Source organism: Labrus mixtus, chromosome 9, assembly GCF_963584025.1.
Source record: "Labrus mixtus chromosome 9, fLabMix1.1, whole genome shotgun sequence".
Taxonomy (NCBI): Eukaryota; Metazoa; Chordata; class Actinopteri; order Labriformes; family Labridae; genus Labrus; species Labrus mixtus.
Window position 1 is genome coordinate 7,922,028 of NC_083620.1, and position 27,584 is coordinate 7,949,611.

The following is a 27,584-nucleotide window of genomic DNA, read 5'->3' on the forward strand; positions in this document are numbered from 1 at the left end:
GAGGGAGAAGGGATAAGAGCTGTCAGGGGGGCTCACTTCATGTATGACACGAGGTTGGCAGGCAGAATTTATATAGTATAGGTAAATGACGTGACGTATACTCTTGTACAGTAGGTGGATGTATGCACCTTTTAATTGTTTGCGATCAGCCGAAAAAAAGAAGAACCTGCGCTCTAGCTTTGGACCAATCAGGTGGCACGCACGACGTCTACGCAATTACTGTATGACGTAGAACGTAAGGCTTGTCAGTTGCGGAAGTGAAATGACTAGCTCAACGATACTCATAAACAATCGCGGGGAGCCGACGAGAACAGCACATTTAGCAGAAAGGTAAGACTTCAGGGTATTATTAACCACATTGTGGGAGGTGTATTTGATTTATTTGACTAAAGAACAGCGCTCTAAACGATTAACGTCAGTAAAACTAGCTAATAAACAAACAACAACTACAAAGCTTCGGTTCAAACTCGACTACAACTCGCTTGATATTCTGACTGTATCTCTTTGTTTTAAGTTAAAGCTGCCTCAGTTGTATTTTCTTTTATGTTCATAGCTGTAATATTTGGGTGTCATGGTGGCAGTTTATTGAATCCAGCTGGAATAATAAAAAGAGGCCGACAGAGGAGGTGACAGGGGGATGAAGTGAATACAACAACATGTCACAGAAAGAGAAACTAAAGCAGCTGAACGTCCTTAAAAGATCAGCAAGTTTCCTTAACAACTAGCTGATTTTAACGCAGTTGGGAAACACCTAAATATGTGTGTCATAAAACCTCCTGACACCCTGAACGTATTGAGTCATCTCGGTTTTTTAAAGTGAAGTCACAGAGAAAGTGAATGAACCTTTGTGGTGAACATCATCACGACGTTTCACTTTCTTTCTCATACTGTTTAGTTAAGACAGTTGAAGAAGTGCTGCAACCAAAATATGGACCAAAAAAGTACTGCTAGAAAACAAAGCAAAAACACAAAACTATATGACCATTACAAATAAATACATTTAGGGATTGAAGTGACAGAAAAGGTGCCGGCCGAGGCTTTGGCTTATTGCCCACCCCTTTTACAGAACAAACTTCACTACCAAACAAAACATTACACTACCTGAGTCATGCGAGAGGAGGAGAAAGTTATGGACTGAAGTTATATAAAATAAGCCGATAGTCATGTGATATGCTAATATCGGCCGATATAATTGGCCGGCTGATTAGTGGGTCGGGCTCTTCCAACATTAGGTCTGATTTAACTAGCGGATTGTGACAAAGTGTGACAGTTGTGACATCTAGATACGATAGGATAGAATAGATGTTTATTTCCATTTGCACAAGAGCAGGACAGAGCAGGCACGTTGGCATTTTTGTGCTTTACAAAATATTTAGTATAAAAACCAAAGAGCAGAAAACTAAATGAATCTGTAGTCACAAGAAGTACACAAGAACATGTGTCCTGTTGTTATTTCAAATGTATTTGTTATGTATCTTTGTTGTGATCTGTGTGTTATTATTTGTGTTATTGCATCTCTACATGATTGCACTTTTCTCCTCATTGTTATTGTTGCACATCGTTTTACCCTCTCTCTGTTTTTTTTTGTTATTGCACTTTTTCATTAGGTTTCCATGATCAGACTTGTTGTTGTTGTGTCATTTGACTCCAGGTGAATGAGGTCACTCTAAGGTCATCTATCTTACATTCAGTTTAAATTGAAGTCATGGCTGGATTAGAGGAGGCGGCCTCCTCTGGGTATAAGACCCTCAGGGTGGGGGGGGCTTGTCGGAAATAAAGCTGTGTTAAAGTGAATTAACAGATGGAAAAACCTGGTGCCTGATAGTGTTCTGAAACAGATGTAAAGGTTATCTGTACAAATAATAAATGTGCAGTGTATAACTTTTAATGTTGACTGTGCTTGGGAGTGTCCCCCTAACAGGTTAAACCAGCCGCTCTTTTAGCTTTTTGATATTTTTCGCTCAATGAGATAACTGAAGTGTTCTGCATGTACTCAGACTCCACCAAAGAAAAGGCTAAAGTTCTCCTGAAATCTGATGATCTTGTGTCTGTTGTAGTCTAACAGTGCTACTAGAATAGCATTCATCTGTTGTGCCACTTCACAGCGCTCATGTACAGGAGCTGTGATGTAACCACAGCGTACAGCGAGTGTGCTGCAGCCACTGCTCTCTCTGAACTGGCGTCCAGTTAGTGTGATGCTGTGAATTTAGCGAGCGTCGTCCGAATGCAGCACGTGGATGATAAGCAACCATGATACTCATTCTCACATTGTCTTCACCACTAACAAGACTTTCTTTTCTCCCTGTGTGTCTGTTTCTGTCCCCGTGTCCAGGTTGCTCTTCAGATGAGAGGGCCTTACCTGCTTGAGCCTGCTTGTCTCCTTCAGTTGCTATGGCAACACTATATTTCCCCACATTCCTTCTCCTCATTTTCATGTCTTCCTTCTCCCTTTTACTTTTGACCCTGCTGCCCTCGGTTGCCCCATCACTTCCCTTTTCGTCACCTCCTTCCTCCTCACCTTGGCCGTCGCCCTCCTGCGGTCAGGCTCAGGCCTGGGCCGTCCGCCTCCACGCCGGACCACATCACGAGGAAGAAGATGCTGACCAGAACTCTGTGCACTTGGATGTTATAGCCAACAGGGTACAATACGTCTGTAATATATTCTGCAAATACATGTTTGCATCGTGCAGATTGCACCCACCTGAATATTTCCCCAAAATTCAATTTATCTTTTCTGAAACTAATTTAAGCTTTGAAGAAAAATGTAAGGTAAAATACGCATGATGTCTAGAAATCCATGGTCAACTTCACAGTGACGTCATCATGTCCTGGTAATAGCGCACTAACCTCTTTTTGGACGTATAATTTTTCTAGATCATTTACATTTCTCTGTCACAACATTTGACATTTCTTTGTGCTATTTTCAATCAGATGTGCAGTTTGAATGTTTTGCAAATCATCACCTGTTTTTTCAAAATGTCACACAACGTCCCAACTCTTTAGGAAATGGAGTCGTACATGTGGTGTAGTTTTCATCATGTTATTGCTCCAAGAGAAAAACTCCATCTGTAACTGATCAGTGGACTATCCCCCCGCGCTTTGCCCCGCTCTTCTCCTGTTATTGCAAATCAGTTGACTGGTAATCCCATGCCCTGAAGAGAAACACAGAAAGAAGGGCTTGGTATAATGTCTCTGCTCTAAATAATAGCGGTGTGACGTCTCCTTTTTAAGGCCTACTTTTCATACTGTGTGTTGAAGTAAACCCGGTGTCCTCTGTCACAGCCACAGTTGCACATTAAACCTGTGGGAAAAACTGAAAGGTGTAAATTGCATCTTGAATGATTGACAAAAGCATACAACCAACTGCTTTTCTAAGACTGTGCTGCTTTTTGGTGCTTCAGGTTTCTCCATTGAAGTTTCTATTGATCTGTTTAATAGGTCAGGAAAAGTTGCCAAATTTTGAGAAGGATTGTTCAGTTTGGTTTGTACCCTTTGGTTCCAGGTAGCGGAGCAGGCTGGGCTGCAGAACCAGGGCCAGATTGGACAGCTGGAAGGCCACTACCTGCTGTGTTCTGACAAGCCTGGACCTGAATTCGTGGCCGATATTTGGAGTAAGAGTGTGCACCCCGGAGACGTCCTCGCAGCTCACCCGCATGTCGCGTGGTTCTCCAAGGAGAGAGTGCTCAGCCGCTCCAAGAGATCTATGGCCTTCAACGATCCGAACTACCCTAAACAGTGGCACCTGGTGAGAGAGTCCTGACTTCTTTCTTTCTTCATGATGATTTTAGTTTGTTTATGTTTGAGTGGTAGAAAGGTGCTTCATTAATCCTCTGCAGGAAGTGAAGCTGTTACAGGAGCTGCAATCACATTCAAGACACAACATAAAAATGTTTCAGATCATAAAAACAAGACAGAAAAAATGCAAAAATATGTTTTTAGAACAAACAAAAATGTACAAATTATAAATAAAAGATAACTAAGAAATGTGATAAACATGTCAAGTGTGCAAAAGTATCCAGTGTCCAAAATAAATAAATATAAACAACGATCTATATACAAATATACGTATAAATATGAGTGGGGTGCTGATGGCCTAGCGGTTAGATTGCGCCACATATACAGAGGCTATAGTCCTCCAAGCAGAGGCCCAGGTTGACCTGCAACTCCTTTCTGGATCTCTCTCTCGATTTCCTGCTCGGTCTGCTCTCCAATCAAATAAAAGCAAAAATCCCAAACATAAATCTTTAAAAAAATCTATTCATGAGCACATACAGCCATTCCTGTACCTGAGTGTGCCTTTTTGTTGTTTGTGTTCCTGCTCATGAATCAGTCTGATGGCAGCTAAGGGAAAGGCCTTTCTGTAATGCTAACTCCTGCACCTTGTTGAAATCCGCCTGTGGCTAAACGTGTTCTGTAGAGTCAAGAAGGGCATGAAGAGGGTGTGCTGGATTTCAAAAGTGAATTGTTCTCAGCACTTAAATATGAAAACCAGTCGAGCAGGTGGCCTTATTTCCACGTTGCCATACTGTGTTTTGATACTCCCCTTTAGTAGTTTTAAACTTCAGTCAGCAAAAGTAACAGGTACTTTTGTTCTTTATAAGCTCAGTCCCCCCCAAAAAATGGTATATGGACTCAAGCTAGTTTAGTTCCTTTTTAGTCTTCTGACTACTCGAAGCACTTTTACACCGCAGGTCTCACCTACACATTCACACACTGATGGTAGAAGCTGCTGTGTAAAGAGTCCATCAAAAGTAACTCATCCCATTCATACACATTCATAGTCCCTTGACGAAGCAGTGGAAGCAACTTGGGGTTAAGAGTCTTGCTGAAGGACACATCAGACATGGGGCTGAAAAATAAGAAACAATAAGAATAAAATAAGAAGTAAAAAACAAACATATAAATCTTTTTTTTTTCTTGCAAAATTCAATAAGGAGACTTATTAAAGCCGTCAGAAAAGCTGGGAGTTTGGAAGTTGCAGAAAGGTATGTCTCTGAAGTATAGATATGATTTTCCTTTGTCCTTGCAGTACCCCCCCCCCCCCCCCTTTGTGTCTTGCAGAATGTCCTCGTGATACTTTCCATCCCCCAAGCATTCACATGAAACCTTCAAAGATTTACCAGAAACTGTGTCAGGTGGTGGTTAGAGAAAGAGGAGCCACAAAAACTCTTGATCTAGTCACAGCGCACATTGAGTATTAATATGTAAACAACTGGTCAGTGTCACAATATCCAAACTCCTGGACAAATCCTTTTTGCCCGATGTGGAACATTCACCGCTGTCTGATCGAGTCACCTGGAATGATAGTTTCTCTGGCCAAGATGCAGAAAGTCAGGAGTTACCGTTTTCCCCTTCGTCCTTGCTTATCACCTTGTGTTCACTTTTGTCTTGTTTACCGCTCTGTTTTTCTGTCAGGACGCTTATCAAACTTTTGTTTACTTCTCTATTTGCGGATGAAGGCTAGTTTAACACTGTAATTAAATAGAAAGTACTTTTCCATCACCACTCTCCTCCTATATTCTTTTATTTACACAAATGATACTGTGTGCGTATTGGGCTGGGTAAAGGAGAATCAACTTATGAGCCTAATAAATGCCTTATCACTTTCTATGCAGCAGTGCACTCTTTAGATTTTATGTTTTTAATGGCTGTTATGAAAACACCAGAGCAGAGAGGAACAACTTTTCTTGAGAAGTAATGTAGGTCTCGAAGTCTAGGATGGGGCGGCCTGGGGGTCTTGCACCACACTTCAGTTTGTCCACCTTCAATACAAAAGCACTACATGTCATTCTGCTCACAAGGGAAAACTAAGATTCACAGAGCAGAGTGGTGTATATTTAATGGATGCAGTGTGGACAGCGTGATGTGCTGTTGAACACCAGAGCATGCATTTCTCTGAAGCACAAAAGTTTCTTGGGTCCGTTTGAAGCTGACACTTATAGTGTCACAGTTATATACGGACTTAAAACTCCTGTGTCAGTGTTAGTCCCTTTTATCCTGCTGTTCCTGCTCTCCTCTAATAAGCTGGAAAAGAACGTTTGTCAACAGAGCTGTCGACCATGACGTCACATCAAGTGACTTATTAAAACTAATCCTCTTAGAAAAATAAAAAGTTGGACATAAATCTGAAAGAGAACGAACCATTATGACCGTCATCATGTTGTAGAAAAATGTATTTGATGTGATCTATACTGCAGCCAGTCAGCAGGGGGAGCTCTAACCCTTTTGGCTTCTCATATATATATATAGTGACAGCTGTTGTGCTGTCCATTCTTCATACAGTCTTTGAGATGGAGACTGTCACTCAGTTTAAAAATAGTTGGAAACCAACACTAGATATTTTTCTGCTACATATCGCTGGTTATTGTAAAGTGTGAGACGTCAGCTTCAGTCCCTCACTGAGTCTCCTCCTGCACGGTAAAAGATCTCACCCCTCCTCACTTTTCTTATTCTTGCAGCACAACAACATCAATAAGGGTTTGGACATTAACGTAACAGGAGTGTGGGAGCGCAACATCACCGGCCAGGGAGTCACGGTGGTGGTGGTCGATGACGGGGTGCAGCACGACCACCAGGACATCCAGCCCAACTACGTAAGTCCAGACCAAGAAAAACGTATTTACTTAATTTATCTTTTTCTTTTACATTAACATTTTTTTTTTTATCCTGTCAGAGTGCAGAGGGCAGTTACGATCTGAACTCCAATGACCCCGATCCCATGCCTCACCCGGACGTCCACAGCGACAACCACCACGGGACGCGATGTGCAGGAGAGATCGCAGCCGTCCCCAACAACAGCTTCTGTGCCGTTGGTGTGGCTTACGGCAGCAAGGTGGCAGGTAAAAACAACTCTTTATTTACTTTAAAACTGTTGAAGTGTCCAAGTTTTTAAAAACCTGTAAAAATTTCAGGAATCGTGCAGTTGGTTAAGCATCTCTTGCTTGTTGCTTTCTGTTCAGGTATCAGAGTCCTGGATGGCCCGTTGACTGACAGCCTGGAGGCTGTAGCCTTTAACAAGCACTACCAGGTCAACGACATCTACAGCTGCAGGTGAGAACGTTTCACTATGACATTAAAAGGTGTGACCTTCAGGTGAATATCTACAATAAACATGGAAATATCCCAGATGTGCACGAACATATACCATGTGTATCAATTACACAGGCCTTTGTATTAGCTATTATTTTGTAATATTGTGCTGTTTCATACTTTAGTATTGTGGAAGCCTTCTTGGATTCTGATTTTTTTTCTTCTCTCTGTTGTCTCTTAAGTTGGGGTCCAGATGATGACGGACACACTGTGGACGGACCCCATCCCCTGGGCAAGGTAAGAGAAAAGCTCTATGCATCATCCCACCTCTGCTATTCCCCTCCTTCTCTCCCAAAAATCACTAATTTCAGTCATGCAGTATATCGTCTTACTGTTCAATATAGGTTTTTAACCTGTACTATTTATACTTTCTACCTGGGAAATACATATATTTCCTCTCTTTTACCTGTAAAACACATTTTTCTGGCTTTCTATATTTTATTCTGTATTCTATTTTCTGTGTTGTCCTGCAGAGGGCAGCACACATCAACTTACTTTATATTGAGAGGGGAACACTTGTTGAAAAAAAAAAAACATCCAGTGATTTTATTTAGTCGACTGTTTCTTTCTTTATTGTATGAAATCAAATCGTTCCTCTTTTCATGACAACATGTTATTTTTCTTCCCCTCAGGCAGCGCTGCAACATGGGGTGATCGCAGGCAGAAAAGGCTTTGGGAGTATCTTTGTGGTTGCCAGCGGCAACGGGGGTCAATACAACGACAACTGCAACTACGACGGCTACGCCAACTCCATCTACACCATCACAGTCGGTAAGCCATGAAGCCTCTCTTGTGTGCACGAGTGTGTACCTGTGAGTTTACTTGTGCTTCGGAGAAAGGACCAAGGGCCGTGCATATAAAAAGTGAGTGTAGGCTCTTTGTTTCAAAAGTGAGGCCAATGTAGAGGTGCCTTGAACATCTTGGTACATTCATATTGATTCTGTGACAGTGTAATATCGGTGTCCCAGACTGTGAATTCACATTGTGTTTCGAGGTTGTGGAAGCACGGCAGGGAGCTCCACAAAGACAAATCAGTCGTGCACACACACAGTGCTGTACTCCTCCTCTGAAACTGTCTAGCCTCTGTAACGCCTCTTTTAGTAAGACGATACAGAGGGTTGATTACTTCATCCCCCCATTACGCCTACGCAACATACAGATAGAATGCAAAAGCAAAAATCGGGGCATTAATGTTCTGGTTCAGAATTTCCCCTCAAACCAACTGGTGACCTGATGACGCTGATTACACTTCTAATTTTTAGTAGATCGTGTGGACATGTGGGATAAGTCCATGAATAATCATTCTGGGAGTGTGTGTGTGTGTTGCAGGAGCAGTCGATGAGAATGGGAGGATGCCCTTCTACGCTGAGGAGTGTGCGTCCATGCTGGCTGTCACTTTCAGCAGCGGAGGGAACAAGCTGAGGAGCATTGTAGGTCTCACTGGAACACAAACACAAACACACACACACAAAAACACACTCACACACACACAAAGGACGCGCTACGTCCAGGAAAAAAGTGTCTTACAGTAGCATATTTTGAATTTGGTCTAACAGAGAATCTCAGTGGTTCCAGATGTCAATACGCGGGTCGCAAGATGCCTTCCAAAAAATTTGAATAGATACAGAAAAGTAGCAGAAAACATCCAAAGACAACATCAGATGTTTACACGAGGTCCCAAAGAATCCATTGACATTTATTTGCAGCTGTTATGGCGTGTCACCATGGCAACACAGCTGTAAGGGTTGTCAGTGATTTGATCATCAAAGAGCTTGACCCAGATTGTCCCTCTTTGGACTCTCAAGACTGATCCACCAGTGACCACATTAACACAAACTGGCCAAGTCCTTACCACACACTGACCTTTAGTGGATTATTCTGAAGACGCCATTTGGACTCTCCCAACAATAACAGCTGCCTTCACATGCATTTCATCAAAATGTACTTGGTCGGGAACAGAACATTTCAGAATCATTTTAAAGTTCAGTATCGACTTGTGCATTTGTATTTAAAGATTTCCTTGTCAAACCTTCTGCTCATTGATTGCTGATATTCCAGAGGCTAAATCCTCAATGATTTTTTAATCATTCAATGTGTGACCAAGCGGCGACCTCCTTTTCTTGAAAAATTAAGCCGATGCGGAAGTGCAAAATCCTGCGGTTCCTCGAGTGTCCACTAGAGGCTGGCTCCAGGAACACAGATAGTCACATGCATACCATAGGCAGAAAAGCAGTTTTTACAGCATAAATAAACATGTTTACAGCCTGGAACAAAAAACCAAAGGGCACACACATCACTGGCACACACTGTACGGGGGCTGAATTTTTTAAAAGCGGCTCCGTTTTCATTTTGAAAACGATACGTGTTATCCATAGTTAGGCGCGTAGCTGACGTGATTGACATGAGGGCGCGATGTAACAGTTTGTCAGGAGGCTTAAAACCCGCTCCAGCTCTCAGCCTGTCGTTAGGTTGACTGAAAGTCAGGCTTTGTCCTTTAATATTTACAATCTGTGTGTGTGACACACAGGAGTATTGATCAAAGATGGGAAATTTCCACAAATATTTTCCGACCTTTAAACCTCCCCCAGCTCAGATGTATTCATTAATAATTCTTCACACTCTCACCAGGTTGAGCAGACCTGTAGGCGTGTTTAGTATTATTGTTTATGACCACAAACCTGACTTACTAATCCCCCACCCCCACCTATTCTCCCCATTGTTGTTCCCCCTACTTATAGAGTAAATCTCCTACATCAATACAGTCTCCATCCTCACACTCCCATTTATATACATTTTAGCTATCCGACTTTTTCTTTTTTTGGTTGTTATGTGTTCCTTTTCTTTCAGCTTCCTTTCATCTCTTACAAATGGACCCCCTTTAAGCCTTTAAACTCCTGTCACACAGTCCTCTAAATGTACACAAACACTGCTGAACTCTGACTGGTACAGTAAACTTCAGATTCTGTTTGGACACTTCAATGACATTGGCGCCTGTTTCTTTCCTCCTAGTTTAGTTACAGACAGACGTGAATACTTTGTGTTTCTTATAGCCTGTAAAGCTTCTGTATAAAGTAACTTGTGAATGTATACAGCAGACTGTGTTTGGCCTCCCGCCAGGGCTTTTCCCCTTTGGAACTGTTTGTACTAAACGTAAATCTCTTCGGTTGTATCCTTGTCACTCAGTCCTTCTGTCTGTCTCTGCAGGTGACGTCAGACTGGTCCTTGCAGCACGGGACGGGCTGTACGGACAGCCACACAGGCACATCTGCCGCGGCGCCCCTGGCGGCGGGAATGGTGGCTCTAATGCTGCAGGTCCGGCCCTGCCTCAGCTGGAGAGACGTGCAGCACATAATCGCCTTCACCGCCACCAAGGTATGACATGACATCATGACATTTCTCACCACACCAGTTATAAGTACATGCAGGCTGGTGTAGATACTCTACTACTCTACAAAAAGTGAGCTAAACAAGTCAGAAGACAGGTATGAGGTAGAGCCTGCCCCTTTCAGAAAGAAAGATTTACCCATCAGCATGGTCATTACATTCAATCTGAGTCTGAGTCTCTCTGTCCGTTTCCATGACCTTTGAAAGCCAATACAAGCATGGTTTTATTCATGTGTTCCTGTATGTGTTGTCCTTATGTTTGTGTGAACAGTGTGACACCAGTGCAGACTGGCGGGTAAACGGGGCTGGATTTAACCACAGCCCGCAGCACGGCTTTGGTCTGCTCAATGCGTGGAGACTCGTCAATGCTGCCAAGGTACGTATGTGCAGTAATACACATAATCTAATATCTCTTTTAGCATGTGTAGCTCCTGTAAGGAACTTTCAGTTTACATCGATTTTGGTGCCCCCTGTGGACAAATGGGCACATCTCATGTCTTTGCTGATATCGTCGAGTTTGTTCCAAATATATCCTCTGGAAATATCTGGAGTCACGACTGTCCACAATGAGTGAGAAGCTTGAGTCCCGCTAGTGGTTTTGTCAGAGCTGTGTTTACATGGACGGGACGGCCGGCTCCTCCCCTTGTGTATAAAAGCTGTTTTAATCAAGGACTAGAGAGAAGAAGAACAACATACTCACTGATTGTTTGGATGTTAGTAAGAGTTTTTAGATCACGCTCATTCTGTGTCAGTTTACATGCAATGTGAAGCTACGAGCTAACTAAAGAGCGCTAACATTAGCATGCTAACACAACAATGCAGAACACAGACAATTTCAGCTCGAGGCAAGGACAATGTTGTCCACCGCTTGCACTTGACTCCTTCATGCTAACGTAAAGGGAGGGGCTTTGGAGGTGTGTTGCTGGAGAAGAGCGGAGGCTTCCGTATGGAGGAGGTGTGGCCAAACTGCAGTTTGTTTTGGTTTCATGCAGGAGCTCAAGGGCGACATCTACTGTCTTTTTCATGCTCATGTCCCTTTTGTACTTTTGGAGCATATAAAAAGTCCTCAATATTAATTTCAGTCTGTTTCATAACCAACTAAAATCTCCTCACAGAAGTGTTTTTAATTAATGATCTAGTCCAGGTATTTGCACTTGTACTTTAAGTTACCGCCAGAGCCTGAAATGACACTGTTTTCTGTCTCTCAGGTTTGGGAGTCTGTGCCGTTCCTGGTGTCCTATCAGAACTCAGTGATAAAGGAGGAAGCAGCCATCCCGACATATCCTGACCAGCTGATCCGCACCTGGAAAGGTAACTCTATCTGCTCCTCTCTCACTCTCGGCTCTGTATTTGACTGCTGCCTGTCCTGTTTACATACTGCACTACGTAGCTCCCCTCCCTCCCTCCCTCCCTCCCTCCTGCCCTGCCTGCTCCTCAGTCAGTCCGCCTCTCCTTATTAGGTAATGTTCTCCTTTTTGTGAGTCCCCGCATCAGCATTGAAAATACTGTCTGAGATTCTTCTTCATGGCCTGCGTTTATTTTTTCCTTCTTTTTTCTTCTGAAATCTCTATTTTACATCTCGTCTCACTTACTTATGTTTCCTTTTTCACATCTCACCGCCATGATTCACTGATTATCCACCGTCTGTGAATTTGATCCGTTTCTTCTTTTTCCTCGCACACTCTTTCACAAGCTTTCCCTTCTCCCTCTTCAATCTGTATCTTTTCCTTTTTTTTTGTTGAATGGCCTCCTCCCAGACAGGAGCATGGCCAGAGTGAAGAGTGTGTGGTCTCATGCATGGAAGGAGCAAAGACTATCTTAACTAAGAATAAAACTAAACCCTCAGTATTTTCTGAAAGGTTCAGGTCTGCCTGTCACATTTGTCACACTTTACAACAGTGTTTGTTTTTGTAGTTTTGTAGTTTCTATGTGTTGTCTTAATTTCTGCAGACTGCTGTCATCCCATGCAAAATGAATCGTTACAGCAATACGAGCTATCGCAGTAAATAAGAAGCATGATTTTATGCAGACAAGCGATGCTTATATTGTCCTCCAAGTGTGTAACTTTACATGCTGCCATTAAACGAGAAAAAGAGGCATGACATGGCTTTTATAAAATTTGTCAGTCATACATACACTACTAACTTACACATTTGATTAATTAGCATTTTTATAGCCTGAGCGATTAATCATCCAGTTGATAATTTGGGCTGATATTAGCGTATCAAGTGATCATCAGCGATATGGGCCTATATTATTAGATTTATTCACCAGTCAGATAGCATTTCATTTGACTTTCATTGTAATAAACTAGCAGTTCTCTTTCTGGCTGTCACCAGCAGAGTGCGCTCTGGGGGTCAGTCTTTTTTAATCTTGTGACTTTTTGTCAGACTTCCTGTTGTTTTCAAACACAGCTGGAAGGGAAGGCTGCCTCAGCTGGGTGGTTGCAGATTTAGCTGACATCAGTTTGTGTGCCTTGTAGGGTGGGGGAGAGATTTATTAACGATGTTAGTTTCAATAGTTTAATAAGTCAGATTAATAACCCATAAAAACAATACACACAAATGACAGTAACGTGCAGCACAACACGAGGAGAAAAACGGCTCTTCAAACGCTGTCAGTCATAAAGTACGAGTATTAATCAAAGGTTGTAACGTCTCGTTTGGAACAGCTGGGTACCACGCTACCTTTCTAGTATCTGTGTAGCATTGTTTATCCCTGTAGTTGTATGTTCTTTCCTTTTCCCCGTGTCTTCACCCCTTAACACTCAGTCTCCACTTGTCCTGAACCCCCCCCCCCCCCCCCCCCACACACACACACACACACACACACACACACACACACACACCCGGGTCCCCTGACGATGTGTCCTTTCCACCACACCTCTGTTTACACTCCTCGCTCTCTCTGCCCCCGGGATGTGCGCAGCCCTACATGGTCAGAGAGCTCCACGGCTCATTAGTAATCAGAGTCTAGGAAATAACAGACACTCCAGTCGAAGGGCGTGAGGTGGGCTGGAAGACGGTTAATGGTCTCAAGAACAGAAAGTGAAGAAGAAACATCCAGGGTTAGAATTTATGATATTACGTTGATGACACTTGATTTAACCCGTATCAAATGAGGAAATGGTCAAACACACACACACACATACATTCAGACACTCAGCTGCTCCCTCCTCTCCTTCAGTCTCGCCTGCCGATCTGAAACACTCCGGGATGGAGACACTGGAGCATGTCGCTGTTACCGTGACAATAAACCACCCTTGTCGCGGAAACGTGGAGGTTGTGTTGGTTTGCCCCAGTGGAATGACTTCAGTCATCGGGGCACGCCGTGCCATTGACAGGTACAGACACTCACATGTAAACCTGAGCCTACATGTCATTATCAGAACAAAAAAATGACGACAGTTTGTTAATTCAGTGTTTAAATTGAAATCATAATTCAAACTGCCAGCAGCACTGAAGAAAAATGTAATACACAGACTTTGAGACAACTGGGCTAACAAATGAACACGTGTTTTCTCTCCTTGACAGAGACCCTGCAGGCTACCAGGACTGGACTTTCTCCACTGTGCGCTGCTGGGGAGAGAGAGCTGAAGGCCTGTACATGCTCAAGATATCAGACCACAGTAAGGCACCCTTCACTAACTCACTGTTGAAAGAAAAAACTGTGCACACCTTCCCTGTCCACACTGACCCTCCTCTCTGCTCCTGCAGAAGAGCCGACGTCTCTGCAGTGTGCCGCCGCGGGAGTGTTGAAGCAGTGGGCGTTGACCCTGTATGGTTCTTCTATGACCTTCAGCGAGGTCAAGGACAGACAGATGTAAGACTCTACAGACGTGTTGTGCTGCCATATGGATACTGTTAGATCATTTTTATTTTCTATGTGGTTTGACTTGTGCATTAAAAGTTTTTTGTTAGAAGTTAGATGACAAAATAAGCTGAGGACAAATGTAATTATTGACAATCCGTTGTTTAAGTCATTGCGGGTGTTTTTCATGCTGTGTGTGGACATCATTTTCCTGAGTTGATTTGTTGCAGAGTCAACCATCTTGCATTCTTACTATCTCTGCTGGGAGAAACACAACTTAATAACAGCAGCCGATGCAACATCATCACATCCTAAAACTTCTTAGCTCTGGGAGGATTTCACCCCCGATGCTGCAAAATACATTTTAAATCTCTCTGTTTCTCTGAGTCCTGACCCTAAGTCAGAGAGGACAGGGGAGAGCTATGTGTCTGCTCCAGGTCGGATGTTGAAGCTAACTTTGGGGCTAATCCCCTTCACTCTAACTCATCAGCAGCGAGCAGACTCAGGAGCCCGGCTTGAGCCTTGAAAACTTGGTTTAACTGGGTTAAAATAACAGATTAAATGGCTCTGTTTGGAGTTAGCATGCTATGCTAAAACAGTGTCAGTCCGTTATGTGTTTGAACTGAAATCCAGTCCCTGTAACTTTAAAAGAACGATAATAATGATTGATGAAACGTCTCGATTGTGAAAGCTAGATAAATGTTCTGTGTGTTGATTGACAGGCTGGTGGAGGAAGCTATGAGTGGCAAGTATCTGGACAGCAGCTTCTCTCTGCCCTGCCCACCAGGCCTGGATATCCCTCCAGAGATAGTCAGCCCATTCACCTCCAACAGCCTCAAGGTAAGATGTACATGACACTCCATCTACTTGTCCTCTTTCCTAGTCTTTTCTGCTGCTGTTTTTTCTTGTACATCGTCCTCACGTCAAGCTATTAGTGAATAAGAGACTCCAGTTCTCCTGATGTTTTGATGTTCTTAACCTCACTCTCTCCCTTTCCTCCCTCCCTTCAGTTCCTGCTGTTATTGGGCTGCTTTGCTCTCTTCTGGTCTCTCTACTACACACTGGAGGTCACATTGGCCCACCTGTACTTCCGAGGCATTTTCTGCCCGAGCAGGAGGCGGGGCGCTCCCCGGAACAAGCGGGGACACCGAGGGAGAGGAGTGGAGGAGGCCATAGTCGAGGAGGATGGCCAGGAGGAAGACGGGGACTCCGGGGTGGAGTTGCAAACGGTGCTGGACTCCGAGGCCGTGTCTCTTTTAAATGGAGAGCGGCCTGCAACATAGCACTGAGCCAGATTGTTGTGCTGTTGTTGCATCTCAGGCTTGAACCTACTACTCCCCATCCACCCAGCCTACTTATACTGCCTCTGGCCCCGGTCTACCTTACCTGATGTGGTGGAGGGGTCACAGTCTGGTCTGCAGACTACCTTGACTGTGGAGTTGGGTATTTATCCTTGTCTGCATTCTCCAAAAACGTGGCCTTGTTTGAAAATTGTTTTTTCTGCTATGACAGGAAACGCAGGACTGCGTGCATGCTTTCACACTCCCATCCCTCTTACTTTAGTTTTTATAAGGAGCGAAGTGATGAGGGAATCCTCCAAAGTGAAGACACTTATTGGACCTTTAGCTTAAAGGCAGGGTTGGTAATTTTCGAAAACTAGCATGATTTTGAAAGTAGCATTCTCTCAGTGCTCCGTCTACATCCACCCCCTCCCCTCTGTGCTCCCTCAAAAGCCACGCCCCCTCACTTACATGCACGAGCACCGTTGCTCCAGAAGTGGACCTCAGCTCATGCTTTGAGTGTGGGCTAGAGCACGCAAGAGGTAGAGAACGAGCAGGGAGACAGGGAGGCGTCTGATTGGTTCATCAGATTGGTACCTTGTGGCAGACATTGGTCAAAGTTTTTACAGGCTTACAAACTGATACAGATGACGGATTTTCAGAGCACATGAGTTATTAATTTCTGTCAGGACCTAAAGACAGTTTCAACCAAAATCTTAAAAAGTGTATCCGGAGAAAATTACCAACCCTGCCTTTAAAGGGGAGGGATTTAATTTCCAATCAGGATAAGGTTTAGATATAGAAAGGTCAGACATCCCTGGAGAAGTTTAGTGTTCAGTGTGTAAACAGGTGTGTCTTGTATGTGAATGTGAACCTTACAAAAAACTGAGGTATCAGTTTGGTGGGACTTTACAGACACCTGTGGGGGGGCTGAATCCGGGGGAGGATGATAAAATGATGTGCACTAGAGAAAGGTTTCAAATCTGCTGTGTGTGTGTGTACACTACTGAGTGCGTGTGAATTGTGTGTGTGGGTGTGTGATATGAGCGAGTGAGCTTGAAATATGCAACGTCTTCCATGAAAAAGCGCCCTCCCATGTGAGGAGGGCGCTGATGTATTTAAGGGAAAAGATTTATTTTCTGAGGTGTTTTTTATGCATTTTCTTTTCTCTCTTTTTTTTTATGTTTGGGGTTTATTATTATTATTATTAGTAGTATTATTATTATTATTATTATTATCATTGTAATTATAATTATCTTTGGGTTTCCAACCAACTACTGATAAAAACTTGAAGTGGGGTTTTCAAGTGCGGTTCTTGTATAAGTATTTTTATAAGAAGTGTAATATATACGAGCTGTATTCCTGCTGTACAGATCTAAACTGTGTTCATTGATTTCTACAAAGTGTTTTTAAAGGATGTATTAAAGAGTTCTATTTTTATGTGACGGAGTGTTTGGGCTGAATTTGGAAACTGTGTTTTGCTGTGCAAGTCACAGGTGATCTGAATGGTAATAAAATCATCATTTTGTGAAGCTGAACATGCTTGTTGGCTGTAATCAAATGTTTTTGACCCTGCAGGCGTCAATAAAAGGCCGGTCTTTAATGTGGTGCAGTGGTTACTGGTTTGAATCCCCATCAGGCAGGAGGAGCCTCTCTGAGTGAAGACATGCTCGTTAGGTTAACTGGTGACTCTAAATTGCCCACAGGTGTGGCTGGTTGTCTGTCTCTATTGCTGCATCGGTCCGTCAGTCGTCTGTCTGACTTCAGTCTGTTGTCACGATTTCAGCTCTGAAAGTCTGAATGTTGTAACAGCAGCAAGTAACAGCGTTGGTGCAACGAAGAAGGTCAGTGAAATGTAACTGTTACAAGTTATATTTGAGCAAAAAGTTGATGTGCAATACATGAATTCATAAAAAGTTTGTTAACATTTACAAAACGTAGTTTGCCCTCCATGTGATGACAATTCTGACGTTAAGTCGGGGAGTCGGGCACCTCATTCTTTTGAGTTTCCGAGTTGTTCCGACTTGAGCAGGCGTTCGTGAGCATTTTACAACTCAGAAACTTGTTTTTCCGATGTGTCCGACACCACATGAATGCACCATAAATGTGAGTCCAGCATGTAAAGTACTTCTCACCCAGTGACAGCTGGGATCGGCTCCACCCTGGCCACGGCCCCTTTGCTTTATCTGTCGAAAAATGCTGCAACACCAGGCGAGTATAAGCTTTAAATTGATGTGTTCTTTTATTTGAACTTTTTCCAGTAATTGCAAAAAATTCTGTCAAGCACAACTGATCTACAGCTATTGCAGCTGCATCATTGTTTGGCAGTAGAATGGATGAAGCTGTGCTTTTAACTGAGCCAACATGTTAATGTTATAGTGATACTGAGTAAGCCGAGACAGGTTAAGCTAACCATGGTTATCACCTTAGATTACCCTGTCGTTTTGCATTAAGAAATAACATTCAGCTGGTCTGAATAGGAATGTCATTAGATAATTAAATCAGAAATGAAAGGAAGTGACGGTGCGTTCCATTTACCTCGGATGTAAGGCAGGAATGAGGTTACAACCATACAACCGATTGAACCACATTCCAGTCAGAAAAGCAACATGGACGCCTCCAGGAGTACCTTTGTTTTGTTAGCTCATGCCAGGCGATAACGACACACTAGGTGCTGTAATGCGTGTGAATGCAACATGACATCATGTCCACAGATAGAACTTGCACGATACTCTCGGTGTGATTGATTAAATTACACAAAAACAAGACTAAGTTGCTAATAAACACTCTAATGTACAGCTAATACTTTACTGTCGATGTATGGAGCAGCCATGTTGGATTTCAAGCTTGGGTTACTAAAGTTCTTTCAAGTTTCCAAAAGTCTGAGTTACGACTTTAGGGAGCGTTTCTGATGATGTATACGACTAACAGCTAGGAATTTCTGCCTGAGATCCCGTGAGATGCACCAATAGGAGTAACAGGTGTGTGCATGGACACAGGTTTGTGGTTTATCCCAGTATGGGTGACACACTTCATCCTTTTTTTTAAATGTTGGTGAAGGACCAATCCAGTGTACAAACTATGAAACCCAATCTTCCAATTTCCCAGAATCACAAAGTCAAATCCAGAGAGGTTTTTCAAAGTCATTATTTAATAAGACAATGTACAAAAAATATTGGCACTGATACAGCAGGCAAAGCATTGTGGGAAGTGGTAGACGAAACGTGCCAGATACAACTGGTCAGGTATTTCTTTAGCCTAATAGGAATACTGTTCCTGAGGAAGGAACAGCTCAACGTTGGCACATGATCACGTTGGTGTTTTAACCTCCAATCAATGCATTAGTCATTTCAAAGTTCTATTTTCAATCAGGACTACAAAATTCTGTCGTACTGGTCCAAGCTAGAGGGGAAAGGACTCAGGGTTGTGAGCTCTGGTCTGAGCAGTGAAAACTAGTGCAAGCGTCTACATGAAATGAAGAGGGTCAGTGTCAGGAGGTAGGGGGCACTTGTAAAAAGTAACTAAACTCTAATGCAGGGAAGGTTTTCTGATAAAAGGGGAGTTAAGAAAACCAGTTTGAAGCTTACAGGCTCTAACAAGGTGTGAGGGGTGGAAGGGTTTTTTTCTGGTAAGTGTTGCACAGTGATTTACAGGATCTGTCGGGGTCTTCCATAACTCATGCCCTCCTGACTGGCTCCCCTATTGGTCCCCATCTGTAGGCCAATCACATTTTTGCCTGCTTTCAGTTGGTCATCGCTGAAGTCTCGCTTGTTCTCCTGCGCTTTTCTGCAACACATTATTGAAAATGCCATTTAATGGAAAACAAGAAACCAATCCGTGTTTTATAGACACTTCACATTTTATGCCTCAGACTCACTTGAAGAACCAGTTGGGGTCTCCATTATATGTGCCTTCATCCTTAGTCACGGCCAAGCTACCCAGAGCTGACAGGGTCCTCTGCACCGCCGCAAGGTCCTTACCTGCACCGAGTCACACATAAAATAAAGATTATTACAATAGGAATCATAGATCCATTATCTATACATCTATTCCCTTTCAGGGTCGTGGGGGGGGCTGGAGTCGCTCCAAGCTGTCATTGGGTGAAAGGTGGGATACACCCTGGACTGGTCACCGGTAGTCACAGGACTGACATATAGAGACAGACAGCCACACTCACATTCACACCTATTTGGACTGTGGGAGGAAGCCAGAGTACCCAGAGGGAACCCACCAGGCACTGGGAGAACATGCAAACGAACAGCAAGCCTGACGGCATATATATAAAGCTACTTGCAATGACTGCAAGTAGCTAGTTAGATTTTCTATAACTCCTGCTGAGACTGAAAACCTGCTGCCCGATGAGGATCGCCAACCACAAGGAACAATTTGTTTTTCAACCAAATGTTGAAGTATAAGCCAGGGTTAGAGCTCACTTAGTGTCTACATGATTACTTTTTTTAAATTGAGTTTCCAGCAGCATTCATCCCGATATAAAGTACGACCATCAAAACCTTCTAACCTTCCCAAAGGTCCACTGTCTGGAACATGTCAGTCTTGGTGACGCCATACTTCTCTGCAGCATTGAGGAACTGTGAGATCTGCTCCATCTGTTTGAAGGCCATGGTTGAGCTTTGAATCTTCTTCACAGGTTTGTCTGCTGTGTACAGGCTGTTTATCAGCTCGCTCAGAACCTAAAGAGAAGTTACAGAAGAAGAAGAAAGGAAAGGCATTACAAAAAGATCGCTAACTCGTTGGATAGCCCAGGAGGCCTTGTCCATCTTCGTAGCTCCCCAAACCTTCAGCGAGGTGATCAGGGACTACTACCACCCTGACGCCCAGCCACCACCATCAGACTGTGTCGTCCCCACAACCACCGCCGTCCTCATTCATGCACGGCCTGCTCCGACCCCCACCTCAGCGGCAAGGAAGTGTGGACAACAGGAATATGAAGAATACAAAGGAGAAATCCTTCCTGCAACTTAGCCCATCTCCCCCTATCCCAATAAATAAGTATTTAAAAAAGACATGTGGCACTCACACAGCCGTCTTTCAGCCAAGACTGGAATCCCATTTTGCCCGCCTCTGGCTTCCCAACACCGGAGCCACACTGACGGCTGATCCACTCCACCAGGATCAGCTCCAGCTCGGGGTCGTACTTACTGTCGATCTTATCCTGAACCTGCCGGCTCATGCCATAGGATGGACCTTTGTTAGCCATGCCGACTCCCTGAGAGATTGCAATGAAACAGAGGAAGGGTGGGCGAGGGGGATTTAACAGGAGAGATGGATAGGAAACACAGAAGACAAAAGAATTAAAGGAAAGAATCAAAAACAGTGTTACAAAATGTTTACTAGTGTAAAATCTAACAGAAGGAATAAGGTTGGATTTTCTCTGGTCTCATCCTCATCGCCCACCTTGGCAACAAACAACAGCGTTAATATCAATGACAACATCAAAGTTTATGCTTGTAACCGTTATGCAGAAGCATGCACAGACGTGTGAAGGTTAACGCATATTTACAGATATTGTTCGTAATGTATTCACCAACATAAACACTGAAGACATGCATGTACAAAGCGTGTATATAAGCATACATTTTCAGCATTTCATTTTAAATACCTTTTCCCAGAAAAACCACATTGACAGCATTGTGTCTCCTAGTGCACACCATTTAGCCCTACAAGGACCTGAGTCTCTGTGTCCGAGGCAAAGTGGTGTACAATGGGAGCTCTATACCAGCAAGCTCATATTTTGCATATTTTTGTCCTTAACCCACACACACACACACACACACACTCGCTCCCTCTCGGTCTCTATCAACACATTGCCTCATATCATTGCCAGCATTTTTTTTGTCTGTATTGCCTTTGGGCCAACAGCCATGTGCAAAAAAACCCAAAACAAAGTGCTGTCTGCACCATCCAACCTTTGTTGCCATGTCGATGTCAGGTCACTTCCACTTCCTGTTCCTGGGGAGGGTTTAAAGTTAAAATGTTAGAGGTATTAAACCCCCATGAGTTGAGTGAAGGAGGATTGTCTCTGTTGTCGCCATGGAGAACAATAAAGTCATGTTTGGGAACAATACACAGCCGCTTTTATTGTCTTGGTGGGTAAATAGAGGTCACTGAATTTTCCAATGTCCAAAATGTCGCAATTGACCACGAGTTGCACCATGAGTGGAGGTTCTGTGTTTCAAGATGATCTCGTTCTTCACATTTTCAAAACACTTGCTGCTAATAACCATGGATTGAATGGACGCAGTTTCAGTGGTGTCACCCACTGGCTTCTAAAGACGCTTTATAAACACGATCAATGGTGGCCGCTAACTAACTTCTGGCTCTAGAAACAGGAAAAGAGGTGTAGATGTGGCGGGAAAAATTAACATCTGGATTACAGAAACTTGTGCATGTACTGTAACACTTCTAGTCTCTCCTGTGATCTCGCTTGCATAGTTCAAACGATGAAAAAAACCACAAACAGAGCCAAGAGTATTAGGTCAGAAACAGGATTTTGCTGAAGTGTGGCTGTAAAAGTAAGAATTTGTATATGGCATCTAATCAATCGGCAACTTCCACTATTGAAGAACGAGTATGCAGAAGTGCAAAAAACTGCAGTTCTCTGAGTGTCCACTTGAGGCTGGCTGCAAAAGCAAAGGACTCTCCACTAGTCCCAAATGATCTGAAACGCGGCCCACGTTTAGTTTGGACTTCCAGCATTGTAACACTATAAAAAAATTAAAAAATATATATTTTCTAAATAAACACAACATAGCTGAATGTATGCACATGTATTCTTGACTGCACTCAATGCAAGTTGTGTACTTAGTCCGTCACTGTTCATTGTCTGATGTTATTTCTGCCTGATGTAGTCTGTTGTTTGTTCTTTGGAGGAATTTTTCATGCTGCAGCCTCAGCCAGGACCCCTCTTGTTGAAGAGATTTTGATTGTCAATGGGAATATTCCTAGTAAAAGGGAGGCTAAAGAGAATATGAAACTTTTGGTGGTGCTATATTGAGTTTTATTTCTGATTGTGTGCATATTCTGGAAACTACAGGCCAGCAGCGTTTATGGATCTCTGCCCAGAGCGTCTGCAGAGTGTTACCGCCAGCCTTGTTTAATATTCTCTTCATTCCCTGCGGTGCTTTTCCAGACCACAAGAAACCAAACACACATGCTGGGCAACATGCTCACTTACACACAACCACATATTCAGACACTATATTTACTCCTCATCTGTCTGCACACACACACACACACACACACACACACACACACGATTACCCCTTGTTACTCTGGCTGACATGAGTCATTGTATAATTGTTATTACAGAAAGATGTTTGTCTGGTATTCCAGTACAGTAACTCTCCCTTTTTTCCATTGGCCTCTAACTCCTCGCCTCATAAAGTATTCTCTGCTGGACCACAACTGCAAATCACACACATTATGCTCTCTGTAGGGGCAGAAATACAAGCTGCGTTGACCACATTGTGCACCCAATGACTTCTCCTGTGAAAAATGTGAAGAAGTGAAATGTGTATTTGTATTAGTTTGTGTGTCCATTACCAGTGGTGGAGAAAGTACACAACTCCATGACTTCTCAAATCAAACTATAGATCCTCCTGGTCAAAAATAAAACTACTCTGATTAAAAATATTGTTGTATTTTCACGATGCGTGAGTGCAGTCAAGAGTAGGAGCAACCAAAAATACCGGATGAGCTGATGGGAAAATGTCAGCTTACCTTCACACAGAGAGAAAACATTCAAATTTCAAAGATATGGCCATGAGTTCTCAGGTGGAGAATTGTCATCCATCTCTGCCGCAGCCGTGATAACCGCCTCTAAATGAACCGCCTGATCGGAGTAACCTTTGCCCTGACTTTGCTCTACATTTAACCATAAAGATGCAAAACGTAGAGGAACAGCAACACCGCTTAGAGCCGTAGACAAACCACGCATAGAACTCCAGGGACACAGTTTGTTGTCTTTTGGATCAGATTTTAGAAAAGGAAATTCATCAGCTGACTTCAGAGCTGAAGTAGCGAGAGTCAAAAGTACTATATTTGTCTTTTAAATGTTGACGAGTAAAAGTTTCCCCCAAAAAGTAATTCTCAGGTAAAAGGCTTCTAAAAGGTCTGCAATAAAAACAATATAAATATCCATGTATAAAGTCTGCCCCTGTACCTTTAACAGCCCAGTGAGCTCATTTAAATCCACTGATAAGCGTAATCACATTAAAGCTCCTGTGAGGAGTCTTTAGGTGGTTCTGAAAGAAGACTGAAGGTCATACTTATGACCTACAAAGACAAACGAGACCATCAGTGACATGATCGATCATTTCTACATGAAATGCCTTTAACTTATTTCTGAAAGGAGGAGGAGTCAGATGAGTAGGTCAACAGCAAGCTGCAGTTACAGCCTTTGTTCAGGACACTATCAAAAACCAAAGAGATGAGAGGTACTGCTTTGTCCACAGGGGGGCGCCAAACTTGACACAAGCTGAAAGTTACTTTAGGAGCTTTAAGGAGATACGAGTTGTATGTAGACTAGTTTAGTTTTTTTGTTTACTTGAATCAGGGACAGTAATTGTCTCAGAAGAGAAAAGATGCTTTGTACCAGATTTAGCTAACAGGTTATAACCCCTTTTATCGTTTTATTCCGTGTAGTGTGTCCTATAGTGAACAACAATCAAGCCCACATCTGGGACCCCTCTAGACCTCCCGACAGAAAGTCTTACATGTTTGATTTTTTTATCTGCTCTCTATGATGCGTTCCCTCATGTCACCGATGTTGACCAATGAGAGCACAGAGCACTCTGCACACGTTAAAGTCACAAGTTTTAAAAAATGGCCGAGCTCTTTCCGGGTGTTGCCTAGCCGCGCCCCTCTTCCTTAAAACGTCATCACGTCGGTCCTGATGATTGGGTACCGTGTAGTCCGTCATGTATGTCGATCAAGTCACCGCACAAATGTATGACTCGTTGAACGCCTGATCTGACACAGAAACCATCGTACAGTAACAGACAAAATGACCGTGTAGTCTGACCTGATTCAATGAAAAACTGCAGGAAGCATTCATAAAAATAATGATGCTGAATATGAATTATAACCAGTACCTCACATAAAGGCAAATGCGGAGATGGAAAAAAGTCCCATATTTCAAAAGAGAGCCTTTTTCCTCTTCTACCATGACATCATCACCTCCGTTCCATTCATCCATTCTCCTCTCCCAGTTGTGTTTTCCCTGCTCTGTTTCTCTATCGCCATGGTAACCCTGCCTCACGCCAGTACAGGAAACCAGTATGAGGGTTGTGGCATCCGTTGAAGTCTGAGAGCACATAGTGTCATGCAGCCTCACCCTCACCCTCCGCCGTTAACCAGCTAACCACCGTGTAATGACCCTGGTCTGCATGAACTACCAGGGACTTATTGGTGTTAAGCTTTTAATCTTAAGAGTCTGTCGGGGGTTATAATGAGTTAGTAAGTGGCTTAATCTTGGTTACTGGGTTGATTTGACGCACTTCCAGCTTGCTGATGTTCTTGAGGCTGACTACATCCTCACAGTGAATAATGGTTTCTTGTCTTCTTGACTTGATGTGATTTATGCCAGCAGCACAGAAATCTGCTGTTTTTCTTGGACTCAACTGAGCTCTGAAAGTAGCTTTAGAAACCGCTGACATGGTCCTGATAATTCTGTCAAACCATAGAGCTGGGGTGGGCAACTGCTGGCCCGGGGGCCACATGCGGCCCCCATCAACCTTCAGCGTGGCCCTCAGGTCAATGTTTACATATCAATTAATTGGAAACATGAAGAAATGACAAAATCTGCCTTGACATCATGAAAACCAGAAATATGTCCATAATAATATTTGATCACTGGTATATGTTGAGTTAAATTTGAGACAGAATTGACTTTAATCATTTTTGTATACTACAATTTGGCCCCCTGGTAGTGAGAATTTAATGAATGTGGCCCTTGCTGTGACCAAATTTGCCCATCCATGCCGTAGAGCCAATGAGCGGCTGCACTGCTGAAGTTCAACTAAATCTTCTGTCTAAATGTTTTTTTTTTTTTTATCTCATTCCATATAATTTGGGCTTCACTGTTACGTCAAAGTGGTTTGTTCCTGGACTTGGACTGCTGTGTTCGTGCGCTGCCACTGGATTGGCAGGAGAGATAGTGTTATCTGCTCGTGTTGCTGCTGCTCAGAAGCTGCTGGTGCTTCCAGTTTGATACTCCTATTCCAGTCATGTACTTCCTATCTTTAAGCTAAACAAGTAGTAAAGCGTTGCAGGAATATTCTTAACCACCATGCTCTGTAACAAAGAGGTGTCTGTCAATGCATCGGCCTTTCTGTGAATATATATTTTTTAAATGTTTCCGTCAGCATCCTTGCCCTCATCAAATCAGCAAATGTTACCGGTTGGATTTAATCAGGGAATAATTCCTGATGGATCATACTCATAAATGATATTTAGATTAAATGCAACTGTATATATTGAGTTTTATTTTAACAGAACAGTTAAATACACAAACGACCTTAAAGCTCCTGTGGGGAGTTTTTCTTTTGGGGAGGGGTTGTGAAACCGACTGAGATAAACACTGATACCACTATAAAACTTTACAATACTGTCAATGACAAGAGTAATTATTTCTTTAAAATTTGACATTATATTTCTGTACGATTATCTTAACATACAATTAACCGGATGAGAAAAGAAAAGAACTCTTCCTTTACATTTTCAGGTCAAAATCAGCAAATAAATAAGAGGCACCAGTTCGTCCACAAGGGGGCGCCAAAATTAACGCAACCTGAAAGTTCCTCACAGGAGCTTTAAATACAAGATACAAGTCTCTGAACGTGTAAATACTTCATCTTGGTCGTTTAATGGCAAATATTTCATATATTATGAAATTACTACAACTTCATCTGTTTCTTTAAATCAAAAAAGAGAAATAGAAAAAGGAGAAATATGCATACCACTTTTGCTCACATAATGTTTACAGTATTATTACAGAAATAGCACACGTGCATGATTAAATTCACCAGATTATATGATGCTCTACTACAGGAACAACTTTTTAAAAACGTCATGGTCAGACATGTCATACAACCTTAAATATGCACACATGCAAGTGCAGATGCATTTCAGAGTTGATATATCTGCACGCAGACCTCTAAACTTCCTCTTCTGTCCTGTTAGATTCAATATGACGCCATGTGCACAAGTTTTTGCAAATACTTTTTAAACCCAAAATCCCAAATCCAGCTGTTTATCCTCCAAAGAGGAACAAAACAAAAGTATACTCACTGTGTAAGGAAAAGGTCAGTTCTCTGCTGGCTACTACTTGAGCGTGTGGGATCGACTGAGGATGCTTGACTTAGTGTTTGTATATGCTAGGCGGGGACCTCCCTCTCCAAAAATGCCGGCTTAAAAGGAGCAGATGAGGAAGGATGACTTCACTAGTCTACAGAGAGGAGGGAGGGAGGGAGGGAGGGAAAATGACGGAGGTGTAGGAGAGAGAGAGAAGGGAAGAGGGGGAGAAAAAAAAGGAAAGTTCATCCTTATATGGGCAATGGCCTTTCAGCAGCTCCCTCTCCCTGCCTGTGCGTCTCTTCCTCCTCACGTCCAGTTTTAAAGCCCGGCCTTATTTGGGTAGAGCTGCGCCATGTAGAGACAGCAGACAGGCAGCGTCGGTTTTGGTCAGCAGGAATTCTCCAAATACTTTCACCACATCGCTACTCATTTAAAGTGGGAACAAGGTGCAGAGGGAGATGATGGGGGCAAGGGAGAGAGACGGAGAGAGACGGAGCAAGAGGAGATGGCGCTCAGAGAAATTGAGAAGGAGGCGATGAATGTGGAAAAGGGCAGTTAATGTTTTAAGCTCTTCCATTATAGGAGAAAAATGTGAAAAATGAGAGTCAGTACTCTCAAAGCTGTAAGAATCTTTTGCCAACTTGATGCTTCTGTGAGTGAAATCATCCTGCTCCTGTCTGACATCAGATCCAGTCTCTATTAATC

The 27,584-nt window shown here is 43.0% G+C and overlaps 2 protein-coding genes across 2 annotated transcripts; one reads left to right on the forward strand and one right to left on the reverse strand.

Annotated features, from left to right (window-relative positions):
- Positions 1–230: 230 nt before the first annotated feature.
- On the forward strand, positions 231–17,101 carry pcsk7 (proprotein convertase subtilisin/kexin type 7). Its single transcript, XM_061045624.1, has 17 exons — positions 231–330; positions 2,333–2,640; positions 3,503–3,745; positions 6,459–6,593; positions 6,674–6,839; positions 6,960–7,050; positions 7,272–7,326; positions 7,722–7,860; positions 8,419–8,519; positions 10,294–10,461; positions 10,745–10,849; positions 11,682–11,784; positions 13,660–13,816; positions 14,007–14,101; positions 14,190–14,295; positions 15,006–15,123; positions 15,294–17,101. The coding sequence occupies exons 2-17, from the start codon at positions 2,392–2,394 to the stop codon at positions 15,564–15,566; spliced, it is 2,304 nt and encodes a 767-aa protein (XP_060901607.1). The 5' UTR covers positions 231–330; positions 2,333–2,391; the 3' UTR covers positions 15,567–17,101.
- A 1,593-nt stretch (positions 17,102–18,694) lies between these two features.
- tagln (transgelin) lies at positions 18,695–26,991 on the reverse strand. The gene is made up of 6 exons (XM_061045679.1): positions 26,882–26,991; positions 21,491–21,542; positions 20,602–20,790; positions 20,083–20,254; positions 19,441–19,543; positions 18,695–19,349 (listed from the first exon to the last, which is right to left on the reverse strand). The coding sequence occupies exons 2-6, from the start codon at positions 21,500–21,502 to the stop codon at positions 19,211–19,213; spliced, it is 615 nt and encodes a 204-aa protein (XP_060901662.1). The 5' UTR covers positions 21,503–21,542; positions 26,882–26,991; the 3' UTR covers positions 18,695–19,210.
- Positions 26,992–27,584: the final 593 nt, after the last annotated feature.

What these genes read in the sequence shown, in the direction of transcription:
- pcsk7 (XM_061045624.1), top strand. Translation starts at nt 2,392, where the DNA reads ATGGCAACACTATATTTCCCCACATTCCTTCTCCTCATTTTCATGTCT. An exon ending in TGGATGTTATAGCCAACAGG is followed by an intron (nt 2,641 to 3,502) that starts GTACAATACGTC and finishes CTTTGGTTCCAG; the next exon opens with GTAGCGGAGCAGGCTGGGCT. An exon ending in TTACGGCAGCAAGGTGGCAG is followed by an intron (nt 6,840 to 6,959) that starts GTAAAAACAACT and finishes CTTTCTGTTCAG; the next exon opens with GTATCAGAGTCCTGGATGGC.
- tagln (XM_061045679.1), bottom strand. An exon ending in GACAGTGGACCTTTGGGAAG is followed by an intron (nt 19,544 to 20,082) that starts GTTAGAAGGTTT and finishes GACTCGGTGCAG; the next exon opens with GTAAGGACCTTGCGGCGGTG. An exon ending in GACCCCAACTGGTTCTTCAA is followed by an intron (nt 19,350 to 19,440) that starts GTGAGTCTGAGG and finishes AATGTGTTGCAG; the next exon opens with AAAAGCGCAGGAGAACAAGC.